The 25,669-nt window shown below is 41.1% G+C and overlaps 1 protein-coding gene across 1 annotated transcript in view; it reads left to right on the forward strand.

The window, feature by feature from the left end:
• The window catches only part of CEP192 (centrosomal protein 192), a 140,818-nt gene that overhangs the window by 86,370 nt on the left and 28,779 nt on the right, over positions 1 to 25,669 (forward strand). The window contains exons 22-35 of the mRNA XM_075588525.1: positions 2,951 to 3,058; positions 3,290 to 3,674; positions 4,807 to 4,959; positions 6,386 to 6,450; positions 12,286 to 12,498; positions 13,656 to 13,785; positions 18,227 to 18,354; positions 20,026 to 21,085; positions 21,657 to 21,783; positions 22,221 to 22,383; positions 23,128 to 24,022; positions 24,474 to 24,622; positions 25,010 to 25,240; positions 25,371 to 25,496. Coding sequence (XP_075444640.1) covers positions 2,951 to 3,058; positions 3,290 to 3,674; positions 4,807 to 4,959; positions 6,386 to 6,450; positions 12,286 to 12,498; positions 13,656 to 13,785; positions 18,227 to 18,354; positions 20,026 to 21,085; positions 21,657 to 21,783; positions 22,221 to 22,383; positions 23,128 to 24,022; positions 24,474 to 24,622; positions 25,010 to 25,240; positions 25,371 to 25,496 — 3,933 coding nt within the window. The remainder of the gene's footprint in view (positions 1 to 2,950; positions 3,059 to 3,289; positions 3,675 to 4,806; positions 4,960 to 6,385; positions 6,451 to 12,285; positions 12,499 to 13,655; positions 13,786 to 18,226; positions 18,355 to 20,025; positions 21,086 to 21,656; positions 21,784 to 22,220; positions 22,384 to 23,127; positions 24,023 to 24,473; positions 24,623 to 25,009; positions 25,241 to 25,370; positions 25,497 to 25,669) is intronic.

Below are 25,669 nucleotides of genomic sequence, written 5' to 3' on the forward strand. Positions count from 1 at the left end.
TTAACGTTTTCACCTCAGCCGCAATTTGTTACCCATCGTAATACAGGCATACCCCGCTTTAAGGACACTCACTTTAAGTACACTCGCGAGTAAGTACATATCGCCCAATAGGCAAACGGCAGCTCACGCATGCGCCTGTCAGCACGTCCTGAACAGCAATACCGGCTCCCTACCTGTACCAAAGCTGTGCGCAAGTGGGGAGACTATAGAGCCTGTTACAAATGCGTTATTTACATCAGTTACGCACGTATATAACGATTGCAGTACAGTACATGCATCGATAAGTGGGAAAAGGTAGTGCTTCACTTTAAGTACATTTTTGCTTTACATACATGCTCCGGTCCCATTGCGTACATTAATGCGGGGTATGCCTGTATAAGGTTATACTGTTGTGTTCCACTGGCTGCAGGATAGATTCATATGTCAGCCATAATATGAACCCAGGAAGCTTGATCTTCGCCAATCAGAGGAGAGCAGATTGATTTGGCAGCTCGGGTACAGTGGGAAGAATGTTTGTGAACCCCTTAGGGTTTTCACATATTTCAAAATGTGATTAGATCTTAATTGAAGTCCTAATAATAGATCAGGATAACCTGATCAAACAAATGACACAAAAACATGATACTTTTTCAACATTTATTTATCCACAAATGATTCAACATTCATTATCCCATGTGTGAAAAACTATGTGAACCTTTAGATTCAGTACCTGGTGGCACCACATTGAGCAGCAATGACATCACCTAAGTATTTCCTGAACTGCTGGTCAATCTCTAGTATCGGTTTTGAGGAAGTTTGGCCCATTCCTCCTTCCAGAACTGCTTTAGTGACATTTGGGGGCTTCCTTGCATGAACAGCTTGCTTCAGGTCCTGTCACAACATTTCGATGGGGTATAGTTCCCGATTTTGACTAGGCCATTCGAAAATGTGGAATTTTCTTTCTTCTACAGCCATTCTTTTGTAGTTCTGCTTGTATGTTTAGGATCATTGTCTTGCTGCATGACCCACTTGCGCTTCAGCTTACAGACAGCTTGCCTGAAATTCTCTAGAATCTTCTGATACAATGCAGAATTCATGGTTGTGGCAATGATGGCAAGCCGTCCAGGTCCTGAGACGGCAAAGCCGTTTCAAACCATCATACTCCCACCATCATGCTTGACGGTTGGGGTGAGGTTCTTCTGTTCGAACGCAGTGATTGGTTTTCGACAAACACGTTTTTCATTGAGGTCAAAACGTTCTACGTTTTTGACTTGTCTGTCCAGAGAACATTGTTTCAGAAGTCTTGTGATCTTTGACAAACTTCAGGCGGGCAGCAATGTTCTTTTTAGAGAGCAGTAGTTTTTTTCTTCTGGCTATCCTTCCACAAACCCCATTCTTGTTCAGTCTTTTTCTGATAGGTGAGTCACGAACACTCATATTAGTTAAGACGAGCGGCCTGCAGATCCTTTTGTTGTTACTCTGGGGTTCTTTTTGACTTTCTGGATGATTTCCTTATTTGTTCTTGTAGAGAGTTTGGTAGGATGACTGCTTCTGGGTAGAGTGACTGTGGTCTTGAACTCTCTCCATTTGTAGACTATCTGTCTGACTGACTTAGTGGAGGCCTAAATTCTTGAAATGGTTTTATAACCGTTTCAATAACTGCTTTTCTGAGGTCCTCAGATTTCTTTTGACCATGGCATGACGTTTTTTCACACACCTTGTATGGTGAAGACCAAACTCACAAATTTTCTGATCTTTATATAGGGCGGACCTCCCAGACTCACCCCTGAAGATCTAATTATTTAAACACCTGATTCTAATTATCCCCTTTAATTTAGCTGATAAAACCAGGGTTTCACTTACTTTTGCACATATCCTAACTCTTAATTACTCATTGTTTGTCTAACTCATACATCATTTTGTTTCAAAAGACATGGAATTGGTTAATATAAACCCTTTTGGATATTTAAGAATTGACTGGTTTTGATTCCTGAAGGTTATCATGGAAAAACTATGGAATTTCTATCATTCTCATTGGGGCTCTCAAACTTTATTTTTTTTTTTTTTAAATTTCCCCACTTGCCATTGTAATTACTTTTCCTTTATGTTGCACACATTAAAAAAAAAAAAAAAAAAACAACAAAAGAATGCAACCTGGAATGATCCTCTAAAATAGGCCAAAGATTAAAGGCAAGGATACATAACTTTGCCACTGTATAATTATTTGTAAGACCACACCTTAAATGTGGAGTACAGTTTTGGGCACCTCTGCATAAAGATATTATTGAACTGAAAAAAGTGCAGTGATGAGCAACCAAATTAATTAAGGGAATCGAAGGTCTGATGTTCGAGGAAAGACTTTTCAATTTAGGATTGTTTACATTGAAAAAGGTGTCTCTGATGGAATATTATTTACTAAACATATTCAAGATAATGCAATAAACTTTCAATGCAACTTTTCATATAAAGGACTGTTCAAACGATATGGGGTCGCCCTGCGAGTTTTCACCAGCAGCAAAGAGGGGTTCTTAACAGTAAGGACAGTTACACTATGGAATTTACTACCCACCCAGAGACGGATGGCAAATACAGTAGATATCTTTAAGAAACGGTTACAAATTTATTTTCAAACAAAAGGTATATAAGTAAATGTAGGAAGGATGATGGTTCAGGGAGAAATCCTGTTTATCTATACTGTAGGCAAGAGGTAATTTATTATTCTCTTTTATGGGACAAAATTTGGCAAATGTTTCATGGCATGGTGATCAATAAAACTATAAATATGATGAGGCTCTCAGCCTATTAAAATATAACATAGGTTGAACTTGAGAGGGGACGTTGTTCTCGCCCCAACCTCATCTATGTAACTATGTAAAACATCACAACAGCCATTTTAATACTCAGCAAATTATGATTTCTTCGTACCATCTGCACTGAATGTCTGTTAAACATTTCCCTACACTCTTGGCAGATTAAAGATCGTATAGACCCAGTTGGAAATGGGGAAACAACTAAGGAAATTAAGCCGAACTCTTCTCAACTTGAAAAAAATATGACTTGCAACACGAATCTAGAACTGGTAAGAATGTGCGATGTAATGTGCCCCCTGAGTTAAGTAACCCTGTGCATGATCATTAAACGTCTGAATTACTTTTTATTTTAAGAGTTCTGAAGTACAACAGACTTGTAATAGAGCACTGTCACTTTTGTCATTCTCATAATAGCCTAAGCTTGTTTTCACTTCCTGTTTTGATAATTGGTAGAAATCCTTCATAATACACTTTTTTTTTTTTCAATTTGTTTTTTTTAGGAGTCCCTGGATAATAGCGAGTTATCACATGATATCAATGACAGACCTAATTTAGAATCTGTGTTTTTCCAGAATGTTCAAAAGGCTTATGAACAATCGGCTACTTTATATAAGACGGATGCTCAAGATAGTATTTACTTGTCTCAGATGGTTTCATCCGATCTTGGGAGGGATGTGCATTATGACAAATATCCCATGTCAGAAGATATGCAAGTGACCGATGCACATACGTCTGATAGTAAAGTTGTGAACGGTCTAGCAGATGCTTATTTATCTCCAACACATCAATGGAGCCAAAAGGAGTGTCTAGATACTTCAGCAAAGTGGCAGTCGGATCAGGAGCAACCATTTCAGTGGAGTTTTGACTTTCCTGGAAATGGGCAAGGTATATTGGGTTCTTGTAGTTATTTACAGTTTTACATTTTCTCTAAAAGACACCCAAACCTTAGACGTAATAATGACGTCTATTTACATCTGTTAACCTGAATAATAAATGAAATGTGTATAATGCTTGATGGCTTACAGATGTAAATACTGCATAAGGCCGAGTTTACAGTAGGGGATACCGCGACTTGACCGTGTAACAGCCGTCACCGTCCCACAGCGATTCCTGCACTCTGGTGCAGGGGACCAGAGATCGCGACTGGGGGGCGTGGTGGAGGCGTGGCCGTGAGCGGTTCGTCCTCATTAGCTGAACTGCTCACGTGCCGTTGACGTCATGTGGGGATTGTTGTTGAAATCAAAATCCTGACTTAAAACGATCTCGACCGCGTGACGTCAGCCATCTTGCCCATTATGGGCACCCACGATGGCGTGCATGTACTTGCTATGGCGCTGCGCAACGTCGCAGCCGCCGTTGCAAGTACTAAAAACTCGCCAAAGCGTGTTCAATTGTGACAAAGGACCAAAGCCAACATAAATGAGTCATGTTGTATGTATGATTACTTTAGTTATTTAACTGTCCGCTAGTAAGGCCCTCAGTGTATTTCTCAGTACATAATGCACGTAGAATAGTTATCACTGCAGCTACTTCAACTAATGATGAGAGATTAACGTTGAGTCCTATTAGGAGAAAAGCACTATATGTTGACACACAATAATATAGTGTGCAGTACTCAACATTGTTTTAGAATTTTACAGGTACAGTCCCTACCCCGAGCTTGCAATCTTTTTGGGGCTTGAGGCACAGGGATATTGTGAAAAGCCCACGGTCACAAGAAGCGAACCGTGGGATTTTAAATGGGGCCCCCTGCTTCAAAGTGGGTGTCACGGTTTTCTGAGGTGGTGCTTTTCCTCACAGAGCAAATAGTTCAGCCCAGTACTACGTCCAAGTACTAAACCCTTATTAAATTGTTCAACTGTTAATGTGTAGCATATTTCCAGGTAATGCTCCCTCCACTTACATATATATAATTTTTTTTTTTTTTTTTTTTTAAGTCCTCTGTGCCTAAATGAAATGTTTTATCATGCCTGTTTTTTAGGTTGGTGATAGTCGCTTACATTTTCTTGTTTTTCAGTTGGCAGTCCACCGCATAGTGTGGTTTATCAAAATGAAGAAGGCAAGTGGGTGACTGATCTTGCATACTATAAATCATTCGATAACGAGGAAGGTGTGAGATTCTCTGGTACAGTTAATGACCTGTTTAATGAGGAAGACTTCATTTGTGGATGTAAGTGACCATGTAACATGTTTTAATTGCATGCTGTAAATTCTCTGCTGCAGAAAATGCTGTTTGTACCAATTTGTAGAACTTAAGTGTAAGAGCGTAATTGCGCTAACTGCCGCACATTGATAGAAGTTTAAATGAATATGTAGAATAGGTATTCTAAAAAAACAAACAACTTGTATATTTGTGATTAGTGCTAATGTTAATTTTGATAAATTAGTTTTGAATCTGCTTAGAATGCCTTATACAATGTTACTTAAAATATGGCGTTGTAAATGGCAGGCTTCAGTAAAGCTTCATCCCAAATTGTTAATTGCTTTGTGTGAATAAGATCAACATTATTTAATAAGGTGGAACTACTACAGAAAGTTATTTGATCGTAAATCTGCCGCCCTTAGGCACTTGCCTGCAGCCCTGCTTCTCCTTCAGAATCCATCGTCATTTGGACGCCGCGGAGAAGCAGGGCGGCAGAATGGAGGTTGCCGGCACAGGTAAGCAAGTCCTTCCCTTTAGATCCGATATGCCCGCGAGCAAGACAAATGCAAATGGGGGCAAACATTTTTGCCGCCCCAAAATTTTGCAGCCTAATGGGAAATCTGATACTGTATTTGGTGTCGTTTTATAGAAGCTGGAGCTAGCTAAAGAAATATTGCCATTTCCATCAAGATTAAATAAATGTATATTTGAATAAATCTACACCCAAAAGTTGGACTTGCAGTATACAGTTTAATATATTTAAGTGAAACCAGCAAATTTTCTTAAACTAGCTAGTAGCTCTATATTTCTCTATTGAATCTACCTTGACCTCATGAATCTCATATTTGCTTTGTAGTAAGGCTATGTCACAAAATGTCTTTGTTTTTTGATCAATCGGTGTCTGCAATGCCTCATTCTCTCTATTGCAGCTGTTTTTAGTAGTCTGTGTTTGGAGCATGACACCGCTGGATGATTAATACAGTATATACATTGCTGGAATCACCGATTTGCATTTCTTCAATAGTAGAATTGACTTGCACTCCAAGGGAAACATGTGCTAACTGCAGCACATTGATAGAAGCGTAAATTAATCTGTAGAATGGGTATTTTATTATAAAATCGTTCTAATAGTAGAATTGACTTGCACTCCAAGGGAAACTATATCAAAACACTGTTAAACGAACAGTGTGATTCTGAAATGCATTTGAAAGCTTGGAATTGTTCAATCAGTTGAGCCCTGTAAATCCGTCTATTTTTCGTTACGTGTTTGTACATTAATATATATTATATATTCTATGCCCTAATGTGTAAACCTCACTACGACTGACATGTGAATGGCTTTACTGTACATCATGCCATATTTGATTTTCTCTAGGGGAGAGGGCGGTGCAGATTTTTGTACTTGGCACTTTCAAATAATCCACCCTTTTATTTTCTACTTTTCTTCCCGTAGCTGATGCTCTAGCAATCATTCAGGAAGATCAGAAAGAATTTGAGAAAGAAAACCGATTTATCCAGGTAAAATTTCAGTTACAGATTGAAACTTTGTAATTAAAAGTATGAAACAAAAAAACCTACCCACATGATGTGGAATTTGCTAAGGATTGCTCAACATGTAACATTACATGGTGAGTGCAAAGAAGAGTAGCACACAGTCTGTTGCCATTCAAAATTATTTAATGGGTATTGGGGGGGAATACATCCCTTTAAACTGCAACAGATGGTGTGCTGCTCTTCGCACCTACTTTTAATACTGATATTTCCTGGTAGTCCCTATGGCAGTGCTCACTCATGGTTAAGTTCCACCTACTGCTGAGAGAGGACAGAAAAGGTCCCACCAATGGGAGAACCTATAAATAACCACACCTTTCCTCCCCAGTTAGTCTCTTTCTGTCCTATGTTAGCTGAGAGTTTTGTGTTTTGGAAATTACTGCCTCTTCCTCTGATGCTCGGACATCTCGCACTCCAAGGAGTTACCTGTTTGTGGAGCCAACTAGCCTGCTATGCTGCAAGCTGAAGCAGAGGTAAGCAGCTGAAGCGCTTGCACACATGGACCTCCTGTTAGCTTGGGTGGATGCCACCACGTGGGTGGGGGAGGAGGGGGCGGCTCTACGGTCTAAATCGCGTTAAAGACGTGCCGCGCCTTTTAAAAGACATGCTTGATCTCTGTCCTGCTGTTCTGCGGCAATTAACTTTGGCAGGCACACAAAGGAGCCTGCACAAGCTTGAGAGAATTGCCCAGATGTTGAAGGGACTGCAAACCCTGAAGGATTTACAGCTTCTGAGCAAATTCTGCCAGATAAACCTAAAGAACTTTTTTCCAATGGATGCAGGTTCAGGAAAGCTTGCTATACCTACCTAAAAAGACACGGTAAGCCCAAGGGAGTTAGTCCGTGGCTGCTCCCCCCCCCCCCGCTCCCCACACCCACCTTTTCCTTCTCTAAAGAGACTGCTGCAATTCATACACGTCTCAGTGCAGCAGGTATACAGCTTGAGGAATCAGGAGTTAAAATGGCTTCTGAGCCCACCATTAAGAAGGCTGCTAGGAAGACTAAATACTGCTCTGCCTGTGAAAAAAAAACTTTTTGAGAACAGATAACTCAAGGAAGCAGCAAAGAACCTGTGCAGCCAGTGGCTGATTTCATGTTGTGGATAACGGATGCAGTAACACAGGGTATTGAGTTGGCTTCCTCAGTCTGCAAACATTCTGGAGAGACAACAGAACTCCTCTGAGGAGTTGGAAGAGAAGCAATTGTGCATCATTGAAGCAGATTTTGAATCATCAGATCAAGATAATTCCACGGAACAATAGTCAGCATTTGATTTGTAGATCATTGAGCCTCTCATTAAGGCGGTGAGTTAAGTCCTTAACTGGGATAACGAGACCGTCCCTACAGAAACTAAGGATCGTATTTTTAGTGACCTCCATATAAAGCCTAGAGGTTTTTTGTGCACAACATGATAATTTATTTTATCAAGAAAGTATGGACGCAGCCGGACAAGTGGCCATGTTCAGGAAATTTACCAGGATCTACCCATTTGAAAAAGATGTAGAAGTATGTTATTCATTTAAGGTAGATGCGTTATCTAGATTGCTAAGATGTACAACACTACCAGTGGATGATGCAGCCTCCTTTTGGGACGCTATGTAACGGGCTTTAAGAAGACATTTCACAGCGGCAGGAGCATGTAAGCCAGCGGTGGCCATAACATCACTCTTTAGAGCACCGAAACTGGAGATTGCAAACTTGGAAGGAGCTCAAAGGAGTCAAAAGATCCCAGATCATGAAAGCACTTAAAGCTGAAGTTATTGTCAGAGTTCACATCCGAGGCATCATTGGTGTCTGTAAAACTGGCAGTGAGATCTATGGTTTTGTCAGTAGCAGCTAGGAGAGCACCCTGGCTATGGCCTTAGCAAACGGATTCCGCATCTAAAAACAATGTGGGATTCCCTTTGAAGGTAATCAACTTTTTGGGGATAAAACTAGATGCAATAATGTATATCTGATGGTGGTAGTGTTAAACTGGTTAAACAAATTCTGTTCAAGAGTTTTACCCAGAAGCCGCCTGCGTGAATGCCCTCTCCTCCCAATGGCACTTTGAACTGGCGTACATAATATTTCCTCCAATTCCTCTCATACCAAGGGAACTGGGGGGGGGAGGGAGAGAAATAAGACCGGATTTGGCTGAGGTAATGGCAATTGTTTCAAACTGGTCACGCAGATCCTGGTTTCCACAATTAATGTACATGGTGACAGACAAACCATGGCAATTACCAATGTTCCCAGGGCCAAGTTTAAGATTCCAATCCTAAATCTTGGCATTTGACAGCCTGGAGGTTGAGCAGATCTTTCTCAACTCCTGGGTGTGTGTCGTCATACTGACCGTGATAACCGCAGGTAAGATCTCCACATCTATGGTGTATTTCAGAATTTGGCAATGCTTTTTTCACTGGTGTGAACCTGCAATATAACAATTTTTGGATCCACCTGTTCAGCAATCCTAGAATTTCTGCAGGAGCGCTTAGAGGCAGGGCTCAGTGTTAGTTCCCTGAAGGTACAAATATTGGCATTGGCAGTATTACTGAGAAAACAATTTAGCTATGGTGAATGTCAAGGTTTTTTTCAAGCCTTAAAGAAAATGAAACCACAATTTACGGGTTCGATTCCCGCCTGGGTTTTACTCTTCGTCCTTCAATAAATGACAGGAGCTCCATTTGAACAACTTCAACAGTTCATACATGGTGTTCTTGATATTTCACCAGGACACGGTCATCCTAAAACCAGTTCTGCCATTCTTACCAAAGGCAGTATCGGCCTTACATCTTAATCAAGAATTGATTTTTACCTTCATTTTGTCCGAATCCTTCGTACGATCTAGAACGGTATTGCATACACTGGATTTAGTGAGGCGTCTTAAACAGTATCTTTCCAGAATGCCAGATTTCAGGAAATCCGTTTATTTTTGCTCCCAGTGTGAGAAAGATGGAGGGAGGCAAGCAACCTCAAAGGCGACGATAAGCCATTGGTTTGTAGTGGCCATAAAAAAAAAAAAAGCATACATCCAAAAATAAACCAGCTCCATAGCTAGTCAAAGTACATTATACAAGGACAATGGCCACATCGTGGGTGGAGAAGGGAGTAGCTTCTCCTGCAGTTATGCAGGGCAGCAGCTTGAGACTCCTTCAATAAAGTAGTATCGTGTAGATTTGCATGCTTTGGCAGGAAAGTCCCCCAGTCCATTGTTTCTGCTTAATAAAGAAACTAATTTGCTGTTCAGTTTTTTTGGTGGTAATTATTTGAACCCCCCCCTCCCCTTCATTTACAGGTACTGCTTTAACAAGTTCCATTCGTGACCATTGCCATGGGGATTACCAGGAAAATACATTTTGTTTACTTATTACCATTATTTTTTTCCCTCTAAGATCCTTCATGGTAGTGCTCAACAAGTCCTATCCAATAACATTATTTGTTCAATAATTAGTGTATATATTGTAAGGTTTTGTATCATAAGAGTACCTGGTGCGGAAAGATGGGACTGTTTATATGGAATCCCACAGGTGGAACTTTTTCTGTACTATCGCAGGAGTTGGGTGGAACTTGACCATTGTGAAACAAACAAAGCGCAACAAATATGGTAAAAGTGATATCACATGGCAAAATCAGCAGTAGGATGTAGAAACTTCATGTATGTGTAACTAGGAGTATGATATATCTATATCTCTGGCTCCTCTAATGGCCCCCCGTACATATGCAGTGTGCTAATTCAAACGACCGCTGGTATATAACACATGTTTAAAAGATAATGGTATAATACTATTAATAACAGTACAACATATCAGTGTTCCTATGATGGAAATAGATCAGTGTTGCATAAATGAGACTACATGAATATGCATCGTAGGTACTTGGACAAAGGTAATGATTGGGATAATGAACACCCGCATATCTTCTATATAGGTGTCCCTAGGTGCCCACTCTTGTGGAGATATTTGTATTCTCATGGACTACAGTCCACCCATTATTTTCCACAAAGTGCTATACATAGGATCTTTTTAGGTCCCTCTTTTGGGACCTAGCCTGTAAAACTATATCTGTTGTTTCCTATTGCACCCTGTTATATATGACTATATTACCGAAGTATTAGGTTGAGCGGCTGGGTCACCACAATTGTATATTATTGAGTCCCGCAAGGCTTTGTCCATGGCACTCTGCTGTTCTCCCTCTACACCTCTTCTCTTAGAGAACGAATACAATCTTTTAGCTTTCAGTATAATTATTATGCCGATGACACCCAAATCTATCTCTCCTCCCCTAACCTCTCCTCCTCCTCTCTCCTGTCCCGTGTGTCCAACTGTGTCTGCAATCTCCTCCTGTATGTTTTAAGCTGAGCTTATACTGTGTGCGATGGCACTTCCACGCACCAAGCACAAATTGCAGGAGGCCACTGCTAGTGTGTGCCTGTGTGCGCACGACTGAGCGCGATGGTGCAACCGCGTTTTGAAAAGACAAAAAAATTGTATTTTCATGCGGCGGCCGCAGCACGTGAGTGGTTCAGCCAATCATGGCATACCAGCTCTGTGATGTCATTGCCATGACCCCCATCACAGCTGAACTGTTAATTTCAGGACCCCCTGCTTCCAGAGATACTTGCCTCCCTGGGTGGTGCTGGTATCTCTTTAGTTTAAATGTCCCGGACACGAGGGCCAATAGGAAGCCGTACTGGGTGATGTCACAGCTTTCTGTTGGCCTGCATGATGCTGGACATTTAAATGTCGCCATTATGTTAGGCACACAGTTTCTCTGCCTGCAGAAACGCTGGCACCCCTTATGGCGGTAAGTATCTCTGGAAGCAGGTGACCCATGGAGCTGAAATGAATACAGTTCAGCTGCAAAGACCTCTTGCTTCAATCCTGAAATAAAAAGGTGAAACCCATGTTGCTGCTTTATGTTCAACTTTCATCCTACTTTCTATTTCTTTAATACTTGATTTGTCATGTGGGTACCAGTTGGATGCATGAACCTGACATTTTCTTAAAAAGCCAACAACTCCTTAAAATGAAGTTTATAGCACGCCAATGGTAGTTCGGTGGATATCACCACTCGCTAGATGTTATGAGTTGATTTGTTACAGTGCTGAATATTTATACTACCTTTATGCGCTGAGCACCATATAATAGCTGGGTCTTCCAGAAACAGATTACGCAACCTGCATCTGGTACAGCATGCTGCGGCCATGCTGTTTACAAACCAGACCCGTTCTTGCCACTAGACCACTGGTCTCCATTCTCTGCACTGGCTGCTTGTAACATTGCAAATCTGTTTCAAGATTGGCTTGCCGTCATGCAACGGCCTACATAATCCGTGTCCCATCTGCCTGGAAGAGCTCCTGTTCCCTAGACTCCCACTCGGCATCTTTGATCTGCACGTGAACGATTTGTAACAGTTCCCAGAATCTCCCTGACTTTTTTGGGGTCTTGGCTGCATCTACTCTTTGGAACTCTCTGCCTTGTAAAGTCAGAAGCCCCATCTCTGGAATCTTTAGAAACCGATTCAAGACTTCTCTCTCCCCAAGATGAGTGAACCTCAACCTATCAGATGTTCAATACTTACAGTATCATTCCATTCTATATTCTATTCATCCTATATTTTTATCTTGATGTCTTTTTATATATCTTTTTAATGTGTTCCTTTTATTTTTTGTAACTGTTGATTTTAAATGTGTGTACTCTAAGTCCCATTGGGAGAAAAGCACTAAATTTGTTGTAGTGTTTTTTTGGTCATCTTCCTAATAGTTGGTGCATTACCATTTGGAATTATTTCAAGTGTAATAACATTTGTCATTTGCTCACAGGAGGAGAAAATGGATTTAGAAAACATATCCCTTAACATGGGTGACACCTCTTGGAAACTACCAACAAGTAATCATGTATTGCTGAGAGCATCTCGGGTGACCACTGATTTGTGCCATGAGGATGAGAGCTACTTGCGTCTCTCCCTGGGAGAATTTTTTGGTCAGAGATCCGAGGCCATGGGTTGCCTTGGTGGGGGCCACGATGTAAAAAGGGTATGTACAGCAGCCAAAATGTGGAAGTCTTCAGTTGCATGATTAATGCTTTAAGGTTGTAAATTCAGTTTATTCTGAAAATGTACTGTATGCAGGGTTTCCTCCTTCTGAAGGCCCACCTGGAGACACAATTTTAAAATTTTGCGCTTACCTTTGGCGGCGGTGTCTTCCTGGCATCGTTCCAACATCCTCCCGGCATCTACCGCTGCCACCCGTCAATATGGCCGTGCGGCATCACATGGTGCCGTATTGCCATGACAACGAGACACTAAGTGGTGTCACACGGTGTGAAGTTGCCATGACAATGGGATACCTTATGGCGTAGACGTCATGCTCTCATGGCAATGCGATGCCACGTAGCGTTCCCGTTGACATGGCAATATGGCGCTGTGTGGCCATATTGACCGAAGTTAGTTGCCGGGAGGACTCAGAGGCTGCCACCACCAACCGGAAGTTTATTAGGTAAACCCAGAGCCCGGAGATACGTGGTCCAACCCGGAGTGGTGGCAACCCTGACTGTGTGTTAATTATAAACCTATACATGCGATACAAAAGTTGAGATCTGTGCTGAGAAGTAGCGGTTAAATTGTGGTATATAAGTAATTACTTTGTGTTGAGGTCCTTAAATGTGTTAACGGCACCCCAGTACAGAGAATATAATTGATAATACTAGTCCACTATCATATTCTAGAACTCCATTTAGTAGTTAAATATAAACAACTTGTTATACTTGGCAAAAGTCATCTGCTTTTGTCATTGACCAAATTAAATCTCTAGCATGTAATAGTACTGTTGTAATGGGTGCAATAATATTGTATTTTACTCTTAATGATAAGACCCTCTGCTATCCCTTTCTTCACCTAAAGAAAATATGGCTTGGGTAGAATCCTGGTGTTTCCTTATGAGCTATACCAAACATGCTCAGTCTTTGACATTTGAGTCCCCTTTTTCAATAACCGGCCTGTTTAGCTACTTCTAAGTGTTCATGAGGCTGTCATTTAAAAAAAAAAAAAAACTTGATTCATATTCTCAACAAAATAAGAGATTTTATAGTGACAGGGTAAATTCAAAATAATTTCATTTTAGGCTATGCAATATTTTAATATACACATGCTATTAACTTAATCTTTTCCTTTTTTCCTGTGTAATTTCTGCAGCCATCTTTTGGTTATCACATTATATCTCCAGACAAGCAGGAACCTGTTGCATTACTAAGTACCTCACAAACTTCACGAGGGAGTTCTGAGCATGAGGACACCATACAATTTGACAATACATTATCTCCAGGTTTGTGAGTGAATTACCAATTGAACATACAGCTTCAGTAAAAATACTAGAGATGGCAAAATGTTTTTGAAATCTGAATTTGCTTTGAATTAGCACGTTCCTTTAATCCGCAAATTTCTGCCGATCTGTTTGACAGGCAGATTCGTGGGGTTTGTTTTGTTTGTTTTTTCTTTTACTGAGAATCTGCAGACAGACTCGAATTTATAAATACTAAAATAGGTCACGATACAGACGAGGACACCCGCTCCACATAGGGTGACCTAAGGCCATGCAACAAGCAGGTGCACTGGGGAAGATTATTAGGACACATCAAAACAAATGTCCTTGCGGAGCATAAGAACTCTGAGCGGACAAGGTCCCTGTAGCATGCACTCAATGCTTGTTTGGGGAAACAACAATATACCTTCTCTATGTAGACCCCTTTCCTCCTGTGTCAGGGCGACTATCTGTGCTGCTATGCCTGTGTGGCAAAAAGGAGGCCTGGTCCTCTGCCACTGTGTGTATATCTACTAAACAGTGCCCCCACCTGAGAAGGCTCCTCACATAGTAGGATAACCCCTCCCAAGACAATATGTCCAGTAATACACAGAGTATGGGAAACAGTATTTACTGGGAGGTAATAAACAATGACATAAATAGGAACAGCAATAGACATATATGTATACCAACCTGTGGAATATCCCCACAGTACTTGGATGCAGGGGCACCAGTGCCTGTGTCCAGACCCCAATGGCCTTTCCCACCCCCCAAGTGTTGGTGCACTTATGCGAATACCTTCCCAGGCGCTCCAGCCCCCGGGTGTAGCTGAACAACAGTCAATGGGCAGTCTACTCCGACGCCATTCGCCTCTGCGTGTGGTGGTCTCCAGCAGGAACGTCCTACCATAGTTTCTGAACGTAGGTGGTCTGATCCCAGACCACAAGTTACGCATCACCGTGTGGCGAAGACACTGTATCCCTGGTACTGCACAACACAGGAAAAAAGGTCCCCAACTATGTGCTTCCCTATACACCTGCAGGTGCCTAGCTGGGGCTTGCAGGGGAAAGCTGGGCTAGTCCCAGGCCTACTGGCACCTGGGACCCTACCTCCCTCTTCTGTACCCTGCTCCCAACTGACTAACTGTCCTAGCTGTTATCACTGTTATAAATGCAGCAGCACTATTGGCTGCCTGGCAACATGTGGTCTGCAGCCCACGAGGCTGCTAGGACTTGTAGTTCCCACGGATCTATGGGTCTAATGGCTGCCGCTGGCATTATACTGCACATGCGCCAGGTGTACAAAGATGGCCGCCGCAACTCAAGATACTATCTGCGCATGCGCGAGCCTTCTCTGCGCATGCACATACAAACAAAATGGCGGGGCACTGGCGACCCGCTAGCCAGCTTAATCTGCCTGGAGCAACCACACAACCGTCCCCCTCACGCGGCCAGGAGGTAAGAGGGGAACCTGGTTACATCTATAACTGACACACTTGAGAAAATTGGTGATAGAAAAATGGTCCTAGTAGTATCGTGAACTGAATAAAAATCAGTTTGAATGGGTATACATTAAATAGATGAGGACCCAACAATGAGACTAATGAAAATGTCGAAAAATATATTAAACTGATAAAGCACTGTAGTGCTATATGCCAATAACAAGCACTACCAATGTGAGTCTGAATATAGAGCAGTCCCACTGGCCCAGATGGTTACGGGTACGGTAAACTGATGGGACCCAAGCATAGTATGTACATGAAGCTCCTCTCACTTAGCTCTTACACTCGATAACAACATACCCCTTCGCACAGGGAGGGTGGGGGGCTGGTGTGGGTTGAGGTCCCTGTAAGCTAGGCTGTTCTGTCCCTGTGGGGGTAAAAGAGAACCAGAGTACAGCTCTCCATCGATGTGCTGCGCTGCAACTCCCTGCTGTCCGGTGGTGGTCCTGTCGGTGTTGCTAGGCTGCGTGTGGGCGCTTGATGCGTGACGCCCCCCACCCTCTCCGTCCCCCTGTGCGTTGCGGTCTTTTAACACATTTATATTTTAGGGATCATTCAATAGGCAAAACAAGGCAGTGAAATAACATGGGGTTTATTTGGTTAAAACCTCGGAAATACAACAAAATACAGGAATAGACACACTTATTGGGTCTGGGGGTTGAGATCTAGCCTTTCCTAGGCGCAGAGCACCCGCTAGCAAGGGCTTGCCCTGATCGGAATCTTGTTACGGACGTCGTAGAGCCTTATAGTAAATGTCTAAAACATTTATAAAGTACACTTTAATAAGGTATACACATTGGGGATCCTTATACTATAAGGGAAATGGATTTGGGATATTTGGGCTTGAAATCCAGGAGTCTGGGGGACACTGGGTTGCCCCGGTGTAATTCACCCCGCAAATCATGCCTGCTCGCCGGGAAGAATTTAAGGACTACTGGTAATTTCAGCCCCCGACCTCCTGCAAACAAAATAATTGCCTATTTATTTTCAACATGTATTGTCCCTGGCTTATGGTGCTTATGTAGCTACCAGGGACCCCACAGTCTCAGGGGGTAAACAGAGGGCTTAACCTTCATTATGTAGCCTGGTTACTCCCTACCGTCACACGGAGGAATTTAATATACATCACTATGCTATAGTCTCACTATTTATACACTGACATTTATACCGGTCAATGTGTGCATCTGCTGTTGATGAGAATACTCTGTGTACACTAACACCCCCGCAGGGCCAGCACAGTCTAGTCTAGAGGGACCTCTACCCTGCTTTGCTCCCACCCTCTTCCCACCTTCTTCCCCCCCCCCCCCTCTGTGTGTAGTGGTATGTTTCTGAGGGTAAGAGTCTAGCGGGCGGAGCGTAATATGCATACCATGTTTCAGTCCCTTTAGTCATATATTGACTTTTGCTTGCGGTTGTGTTGCTGCCTGTTGGTTTAGCTTAGGTTACCATACCCGTAGCCATCTGGGCTAGCATGACTGCTCTATATTCAGGCACACATTAGTAGTGCTTGTTATAGGCATATAGCACTACCGTGCTTTATCAGTTTAATATATTAGACATTTTCTTTCGTCTCATTGTTGGGTCCTCATCTCTTTATTGTATACCCATTAAAACGGATTTTAGTATTATCCGATGGTTCAATGCTTGATACTACTAGGACCGTTTTTTGTATCGCCAATTTCAGTGTTCGACAAACCTATACATTTGCTCGCCCCGGGCGAGTGGATTTAACCCCTGGGCGAGTAAATATTGGCCCAAGCAGCACACGTTTGGTACTAGGTGGCGAGTAGATTTTTTGGTGATTTGTCAACCACTGGCCAATTTTCTCAAGTGTCCGTTAAAGATGAGGTATATTGTTGTTTCCCCAAACAAGCATTGTGCCTGCTACAGGAACCTTGTCCGCTTGGAGTGCCTATGCTCTGGACTTGTTGTGTCCTAAAAATAGGTCCCTCAACAAATTTTTGATTGAGTCCTGAGCACACTATATATCCCCTCAAACCTACCTCCAAATAAAATATGGAGAGACACCTGTACAAAAAGGAGCACACCTTGGATACCAGGGAGATATACTAATGAGATATGCAAAGTATATTTAAATGACTCGCACCTCATACTCCCTAAAAGGATTTCCATAAGAACTATAGTGACAAGCATACGTAACCTTTTTATGATGAATGGGGTTCTAGTGCCAGGTCCATCAGAATCCAGAACCTCTGCTATTCCGGGTGGGATCAAAACCAGCTGCTGGGTAGCTGTAATGTCACAGTATGCTTTTGAGCTCTACTGTTCACACCAGTAGCTAATCCAGCAATTGGCATATCTCCCAGGTGTTCTCCTTTTTGTGCACAAGGCACATTGAACTGACAACCAGAAAGTGGAAGTGGTTTATTTTTAAAGGAAACCAGGAGTTGTCTGAGTATTGTCTACAGGTGTGGGCAGTAGAGCTCAAAAGTATGCTGTGGCTTTAGAGCCAAAAGTTTTTAGTGCTCAATCCGCTTTAGGATATCCATGCACGGATCGGGTTTTGGTAAAGAAAATCTGCAGATCGTGTTTTGTCTAGTTCGCCCATCTCTAAGATACCCAATATAAATATACAGATAATCTTACAACAATAATCAGATAGATATCTATCTATATCATTTGTGTTCTGTTTTCAGAATGGGCACTGTATGCTGCTGCCTGTTTGTAGTGATTTAAAAATATCTTGAGCATTCATTTACGACATTAAGGAATACCATAAAATGTAACAGTTTCGGGTTTGAGCTTGCTCTATAGTAAGGGTAAATTGACAGTTTGTGTAAAAATTCATCTGTTTCACTGTAATATGTTTAACATTTGAGTTCCTTGACATGCTTTTATAGCCATATTACCAATAAACATTGGTGGTGGTAAATGTTTTGCACTCTTTCGTTACTATCAGTAACCTTATTAATTTACAATACTGTATGTACTTATTTTATGCAGGAGATCTTGAAGGCTTCCCGGATGAGCAGAAGCTCTCATCAGCAACATTTGATGTTGGAATAACAGAAAAAAGGGCAAATCTTGATAGAAATGTCCATGTACCGCAAATGGATCTTACACATGTTGAGGTATTTCATTTCCCCCCCCACTTTTCTTTTTTGTAGAATTTGCAAATGTTAATAGCCCTTTTTGTCACAAGCTAATTTTAAGCCCCACACTGTAATGGTATTGATCATGGTGTGTAAATGTTGATGTATATGGGGAGAATCGTGTCTGTACTTTCTGTGGAGCTACCCCCATAGCCTGTTGGCTAAAATGCAATATATTTTATTGGCTACCATGTTATCTTGATGGATTTCCAGGAAAATGCATTTTAACACATTCTAAACTAAATGTCATTTTACTTCATATAATAGCCATGCCATGTTCTGTTGGTGCACACCAGTTGCTAACTTTGATTCTGGAGGATACAACAGCCCACAACAATCTTAGTCATACTTGAATTGCTGTAGACCGTGTTATGAAGGCAATCCACTGAGAGAATCCTAATGGCTTGTCAAACTTCTTTCTGTTTTACAGAATGGTTGGTCCCTTTTTTTTTTATAACCAAAGGGAGCAATCCTACTTGGAGCGTAGATAAATGGTAGATTAAATGTAGGTTATATTTGTATTTTTCTTGTGTAACAGTGTTTCCTCCACCCTCTGGGAGACTCTCTGCCATTACTGGTAGTGTGGTGCATGATACCTGCTGGTAACAGGAGGGCTGAGCTTTCCACTGGTGGTAGTGGGGACACAGGACCAGGTTTCTGTGGTACATTACCCACATGGTTCTCCAGCAGTGCAGCGCCTCCATCTGCTGTAGGCTCCAGATAGGTGAAGATGATCTCCTACAGTAGAACGATCACCACTCCCCCCAGTAAGATCACACACTAGGCGGGAGTAAAACAGGAGCAGTTTATTCTCTTGGTCTGACAGTACAAGAACAAGGCAGATCTCTGTCCACTGCAGTCTCTGGGATGGTCAACTTGAGGATGGTTCCTGGACTACCACTACAGTTCTCAGCCCCTGCAGCTGTCCTGGCTGTTCCCTGGCCCTCTAGCAGGAATAGAGGTATAGGGTATCACTCTCCCCCAAGGGGGAAGAGGAACAGGGTAGGCCAAGCTCCAGGCAATCCTGTGTGATCCCTGCGCCTCTCAAGGGGAAGAGGCACTACTAAATTTTAGGCTGCACTGCCCTTACGTACAGCTAGGAGAAGGGCACCCGGTCCATCCCATGATTGGACATGCTCAGGCCTGATGTAACGGCCTCCCACTGTCACTCAAGTGCAGCACGAAGAAGGGGGAAAACGCCATGTTGAATACTGGCTGCCTGTTTCTAGCAGGGCTAACTGCCAAGAGTTGGGCAGGTTTAGTAGCCAAAGGTGGCATGGATACACTTGTAATGCTTCCATGGTGGCCAAATGATTTGGAGGTTACAGATCGCCTTTCCATGTAAATTAAATGGTAAAGCTTTTTTGTGGAACTGTGAAACTACAGGTAAATTATCAATCCCCACTTTTCTTTGCCAGTTGAAAGATTTCTCCTTGCCAAGGTATTATTGATAGTTGGCCAAAAGTATAAAAGGGAGCTTAAAATGGAGGACTCAAAGTATCAGTCAAATGATGTATGTCACTGAGTTGTTTACCCCTGCTTTGCAAGATTGGCCATGTGACTTCTTGTTAATACATATAAAGTTAATTGATTTTTGTGGCTTTTAACATTTGTTTAAAATTAACACAAATACATATTTCTTTCACTTAGGGCCAATGTGCTATCAAAGAACGGAGTTACACAAAAAAATCAGGACAACGAGCATCCGAGAGCACGTTGCTTAGCATAAGCACAATCGCATCGGCCATTGCAAATGCCTCGTCCAGTGCAGAACCATCCCAGTTAGCTGCTATGATAATGGCTCTTTCAAATAAAAATAAGAACGCTAATTTACCTCTACAGGCTTCAGCGTTTGCTGAAAGCTCCATCTTGCACCAGATGCTGTGCACATCACTAGAAAAATGTAATGCTGAGAGTGCATTTGACATGGAGAGGTACTTGAAAATCACAGATGTCCATGGTGGTGAATATGAGACGGAGAGCTTTGTGGACTCTATGAAGAATTTTACATGGGACATGTCTCTAAGTCACAAGCTGGTTCTGCAGGACTCGGTTGGAGACTTGGCCAATATCACAGATATTCAGAAAGAAGCTGACAACTCAGAGGAAATGGCAGTAAATGCTGTTCTCCGACCTCTGCCTGTAAGTGACATGGCTAAACCCAATGCAGTGGGTCGTGGCAGTTCTCTGGGGAATGCTTCCAAAGCTGGAGACTGTAGAAACCTGCTTACAAAGTCAAACACAAGTATGGTGAATGCTGAAGAAATGCCTGATTCAAAGCTAGCTGAGTACAGAACCAATGAGAAGCCCAGAGTGTCTGATGGCAAATCTAGTAGAGAGAAGGAAAAGCTTTACAAAAGTGGCACAAGCTTCTCTGCTGCAGCTCCACGTCTAAAGAATTCTAGAACATCAGAGAGTAAAGGAAAACTTTCCCTGAGTCACGTGCCAAACAGTAAGCAGGTACAGGCAGAAAGTAGTTCACCGGAAACGTGTAATCTTCCAAGTAACACACAGATCTTAAAATCACCCAGGAGATCTAGTTCTCGTTTTGCAAATGATTCAAAGTTTCCACCAACCACTAAGGAGACTAAAAAAGTCTGCGAAGATAAAAAAAAATTCAAGGAAAAGGGCGAAGTTGAAATTTCAGGCAACTGTCAAAAGCATGTTGGTTTTGAACTACCTTCTGCTGAAGTGAGCCACAAGGATACTGGTAAGCTCCTATAACAGCTGTGAACTAGTCATAGTGGTATGTTTAGAGCAGTAAGAACTCGGAGGGGGAGAGGGGAGTAAGGGTTATTGTGAATCTTATTTGGTCTACCCTAATGCTACGATAGTTAGACGTCATTCCATGTGTAAGTATCCTTGGAAGAGAACTTCTGGGTACTGTTTACAAACTTTACAGGGAAAACTTGCAGAAATTCTTATTGTTATGCTTTATGGGTTGTTCCTCTCGAGGGGCTTAGTGGGAAGAACACTGCATTTGAAGGAGTCGTTGGATTTTCTTGTGAACGTGGGCATGTCACTCTTTTCTATGCTTATAGCACCAACATTAGCAGGGGCTCATTGTGCCTGCCCATTTTTGTGTAATAACGTGTACAGAATCGGTTGGTCTAGTACTCTATTTTTATTATATTTAATATTAATTTTATCATTGTACTGATAATATACTAAAGCATTAATCCCCTCATTTTCACCTACTGAATATATTGAAGTCATTTGGGACTGTGCTTGTAAATGAGTACTTTACTTTAATTCTGTCCCAACTTTTTTGTTTTAATTAGAATCTAAAACGTTTCCGGACCATGATGCTCACGGACGGGAGGAGGAACAATACAGCTTTAGACCTTCAACTTCACCTTTGATTCACTCTTCTCCCAGCCAAGATTCGTTGATGATATCTGATATGGGGTAATTGATCACGTAGAAGTTTTAATTTTTGTACATGGTTTGTGGCATTTTGTTTTAAATCTTTATTCTTATGATAAATAAATATTATCTCACAGGCTGCATGATTGCAGATGAAGTGTTACTTTGGAATGTAAAGACTATATAAAGTAATGTATTATTACATACTGCTATTCAATAATTATTCTGTACCTGCGCCAGAACAAGGTGATCTGAACAAGACATCCAAATGTTGTGATTATGTAATTCTATGCAAATTAAATGAGGAATAAAAATTGAACTAATACCAAATGTGTAATTTCCTAATCTTACATTGCCTTCTTTACATTTCAATATCTTGCATTTGGTGTTAATGGTTGCCTTTAGGATTTTAGTTGGTGAAAGACATTCAGTTAAAATAAAACCTCATACTACAGCTATTGATCATTCTGTTTGCCTAGATCTGGTGATTGTCCTCAGAATACTGCTTCTGTTCAGAGATTTGCGCAAGTGATTTTGTCCCCGGAGGAGTCGTGCCATAGCTTGAGTAGGCTGACATACATTTCAGACATGGATAGTACTTTGCAGAATACAACTATTATTCCAAGTCCAGAGAACAATCAGGTAAGAAGCTACATGATTAAAATTGATTTTATTTATGATTTTTCAAGTTACTGTCCGCAAGTTGTGGTCTCTTCTTTTGATCTTGGCTATTGACCTTATGTTTGGAACCTTAAATCTGATGAGACATTCAATAATATTTGTGTAGTATGTGGTCTATTGTAGTAACCGTGTAAGAATCGACAGGTAGCCACCCATATTATAATCCAACTTTATCCTGTAACAATTCATATTGGGTGCATATAAAAAAAAAAAAAATTCTTTTTACCTTGATGCCAACCGGAGGATACACCCGCGCTAAACTTTTTTTATATTGTTATTTTCGGGGTCCTGTTTTTGCAGACACTTACCAGTGAAGTTACCTGTATTTCTGTCAAGCATTTAAATTGCCGCCCAGTAGGAAGCCGCAAGCGATTCTGTCCTATTGGCCTGAGTCTGGTAGCCATTTTATTTGCCTTAAAGGAAGAAAAAATACTGGTAACTTCACTGAGTATTTGTGGAGCCAAGGGGTCCCCTGCGCAAAAATAGAATTGTTTATATCTGGTGATACCCTGGTTCAAATGATTGATGAAGAAATGTCACAATATAGGCTAATTCATGGGTACAGTCCTTAGAGCATGTAGTTATAGCTGTAAACTTATTTGAATATTAAAGTCTTGTCTACAATGTTTCTATATGTTTTACATAAATTTATTAATTTTGGTATACAGGATTTGTTTGTAACTAGAACTATTTTTATATTTTCAGAGCAATAATACTATTGAGCTGAGTACAACTATAGTGCGAGCCAGCCCTACGCCTTCAGAAATTCAGATTATCAAAAACAAAGACAATTTATCTTGGCAACAAAACAGATGCCAAATGTTAAGTGATAGTCCCAATAAATTAAGCCAGGATTTAGCTGGATTTGGGTCAGCTGTACCCAAGAGCATTAATAACAAAAGTGAAGAGTCTTTAAAACAGCAAGAGAACAAATTTGAAATGGAGGCTCCTAGGTTAAAGTGTAAAGAAACAAATAATGCTGTTAATTCTGCTTTGTCAAGTGATGCATGTACACGTAACTACCTCCAAGCACTTTCTGTGCACGTAGACCCTTCTTTCCCATGGCAGGAATTTACCACCAAATCAATCCAAGGACTGTGTTCTCTTAATGGCCAGCCAGCAAGTGGGTTGGGTAACTATCCTCTAATGCAAAACATTTGTACTAATCACCAGTTTGTTCCTCTATCTGGCTTTAAGCCAGTTGTTTCAGACTCTGGTTCACAGATACTTCCGTCCTCTCTTCCAACATTACTCACTGGACAACCGCTTTCGACCACTCCATTTGCACAGCAGTACCTAGGAAGTGTACCTTCTGTTGGAAGTACAGCTGTGCCCTTATATCGGGTTGGAAGCTCAGCAGTTTATGGCCCCCATACAGGGTATCCTAGTTCCACCATTCAAGCACAACACATGCAAAACTCTGTAACTGGAATTCCACTGAGCACAAATGTTGGTTCTAGATTACTAGCTACACTTCCAATAAGTAATCAACACCATTCTGGCAACCATAACATTCTAAATCCAGCAAGTGGCTACCCTGGACAATCTGTTAGTACAACTGGACTTCCACATTGGGGCGGAAGAATGTCGTCAGGGTTTGGTAAGATATGTTTGGCAAATCATCCACTGTTTGTAATCCCAAAACTAGGTTACAATGTTTTTAACTAGTATACCACTTAAATATGCTGTACAATTATCACTCAAAGAATAGTCAATACAAATAAAGCTATTAAATGAGTAGCTTTGTGTGCTGGTTTTTAGATTTGAATTAACCTGGTACATGTCCAATATTACAAGGAGAGCTGAAAGTGGGATACATTACTTTTATCTTGTTTTAAAGGCAACATCATTTATTTTCTTTATTAATATGAAATTCCAATTGCTTTGTATAGTCCTATTTATATGTTGCTACACAAATATTGGGCTGATTAATTCTAGTGACCGTTTAGGAATGTCCTTTTTTCAGTTCCGAATACTTTATAAAATCAGATCTGTTATTTGCTTTGAATGAAAATGGAATGTGTGTATATTTTGTTCATTTTCTATGTTAGAGCAAGCATTAGTGCCTGAAGAGTTAACTTTTCCTAGTGCCTGCTGTGTTGGCATTGCATCCCAAGCATCCCTAAGTATTTTCAACCCAAATGAAAGATGGCTGCAGGTTAACATTGGAATACTCAGTGTTGCTGTTAATGGTGAAAAAGTAAGTACTCGTAGATATCCAGTATTATATATGGCAATACTTATAGAATGTCATTGGTACTGTCTACGTCCATTTTGAGACATTTTGCGAATCTGTAAAAGGTGGTAGAAAATGGACGGGGTTGTTTTTTGAATCCTTTCACTATGAAACAGTTTTGAATTAATATGAAAAATTAGGATGTGCAGATGTATTTTTAAAATTCAAATAAGACAAACCATGCAATAAAATTAATTATTTACTTGTTAACATGAAAGCTGATCACAGATTTTTCCCTGTTTATGCAATATTATCATATTTTTATACGCCACAAGCTTATATGCTGTTTCACAATGTTAAATGGTAACTAATGGGTTGTTTTTGTTTCAAATTGAGCATTTTATTTTTCAGGTTGATGCAGCAGTCTACCAGTGCCTGGTTTTCAAGAACAAAACCATAATTGGTCCTCGAGCAGCAGAAGACCTAAAAATAATTTTTTTACCCCAACGATCTGGGCTTTTCCAGTGTGTGCTCTGTGTCTCCTCTTGGCCAGTATCTGCTGATACAGAGACTGTAGTAAGATCAGAAGCCGTGGCTGCCAAAGTTGTCATAACAGCAGTTTCAGAAAATCCTTTTATAGAGGTAAATGTCGTGATACAGCTATTGATATACATAGGATAGTATTCAAAACTTTCATAGATATTAAATTAATCCAATGCATTGTACGTACCTGAAATTATATCTAATCTATATTCTTCCCTTTATCACACAGGTGGAATCAGGAAAGGCTGATTGTTTAGATTTTGGAGATCTGACATCTGGCAGTTGGAAGACTCTCCCCCTAAAAATAATAAACAAGACTCATGCCACTGTACCAGTCAGGCTTATCATTAGTGCCGTAAGTATGCAGAAATTGTATGGATGTATGATTAGAATTAAACAATTCAGAACAACGTGGAAACCTATATTTTTACACAGCAAGTAAGGGGTTTACTATTTTTACACAGCAAGTAAGGGGTTTACTATTTTTACACAGCAAGCACCTGTAGTTCAGTCTTTTTTTTTTTTTTT

Source organism: Ascaphus truei, chromosome 2, assembly GCF_040206685.1.
Source record: "Ascaphus truei isolate aAscTru1 chromosome 2, aAscTru1.hap1, whole genome shotgun sequence".
Taxonomy (NCBI): domain Eukaryota; kingdom Metazoa; phylum Chordata; class Amphibia; order Anura; family Ascaphidae; genus Ascaphus; species Ascaphus truei.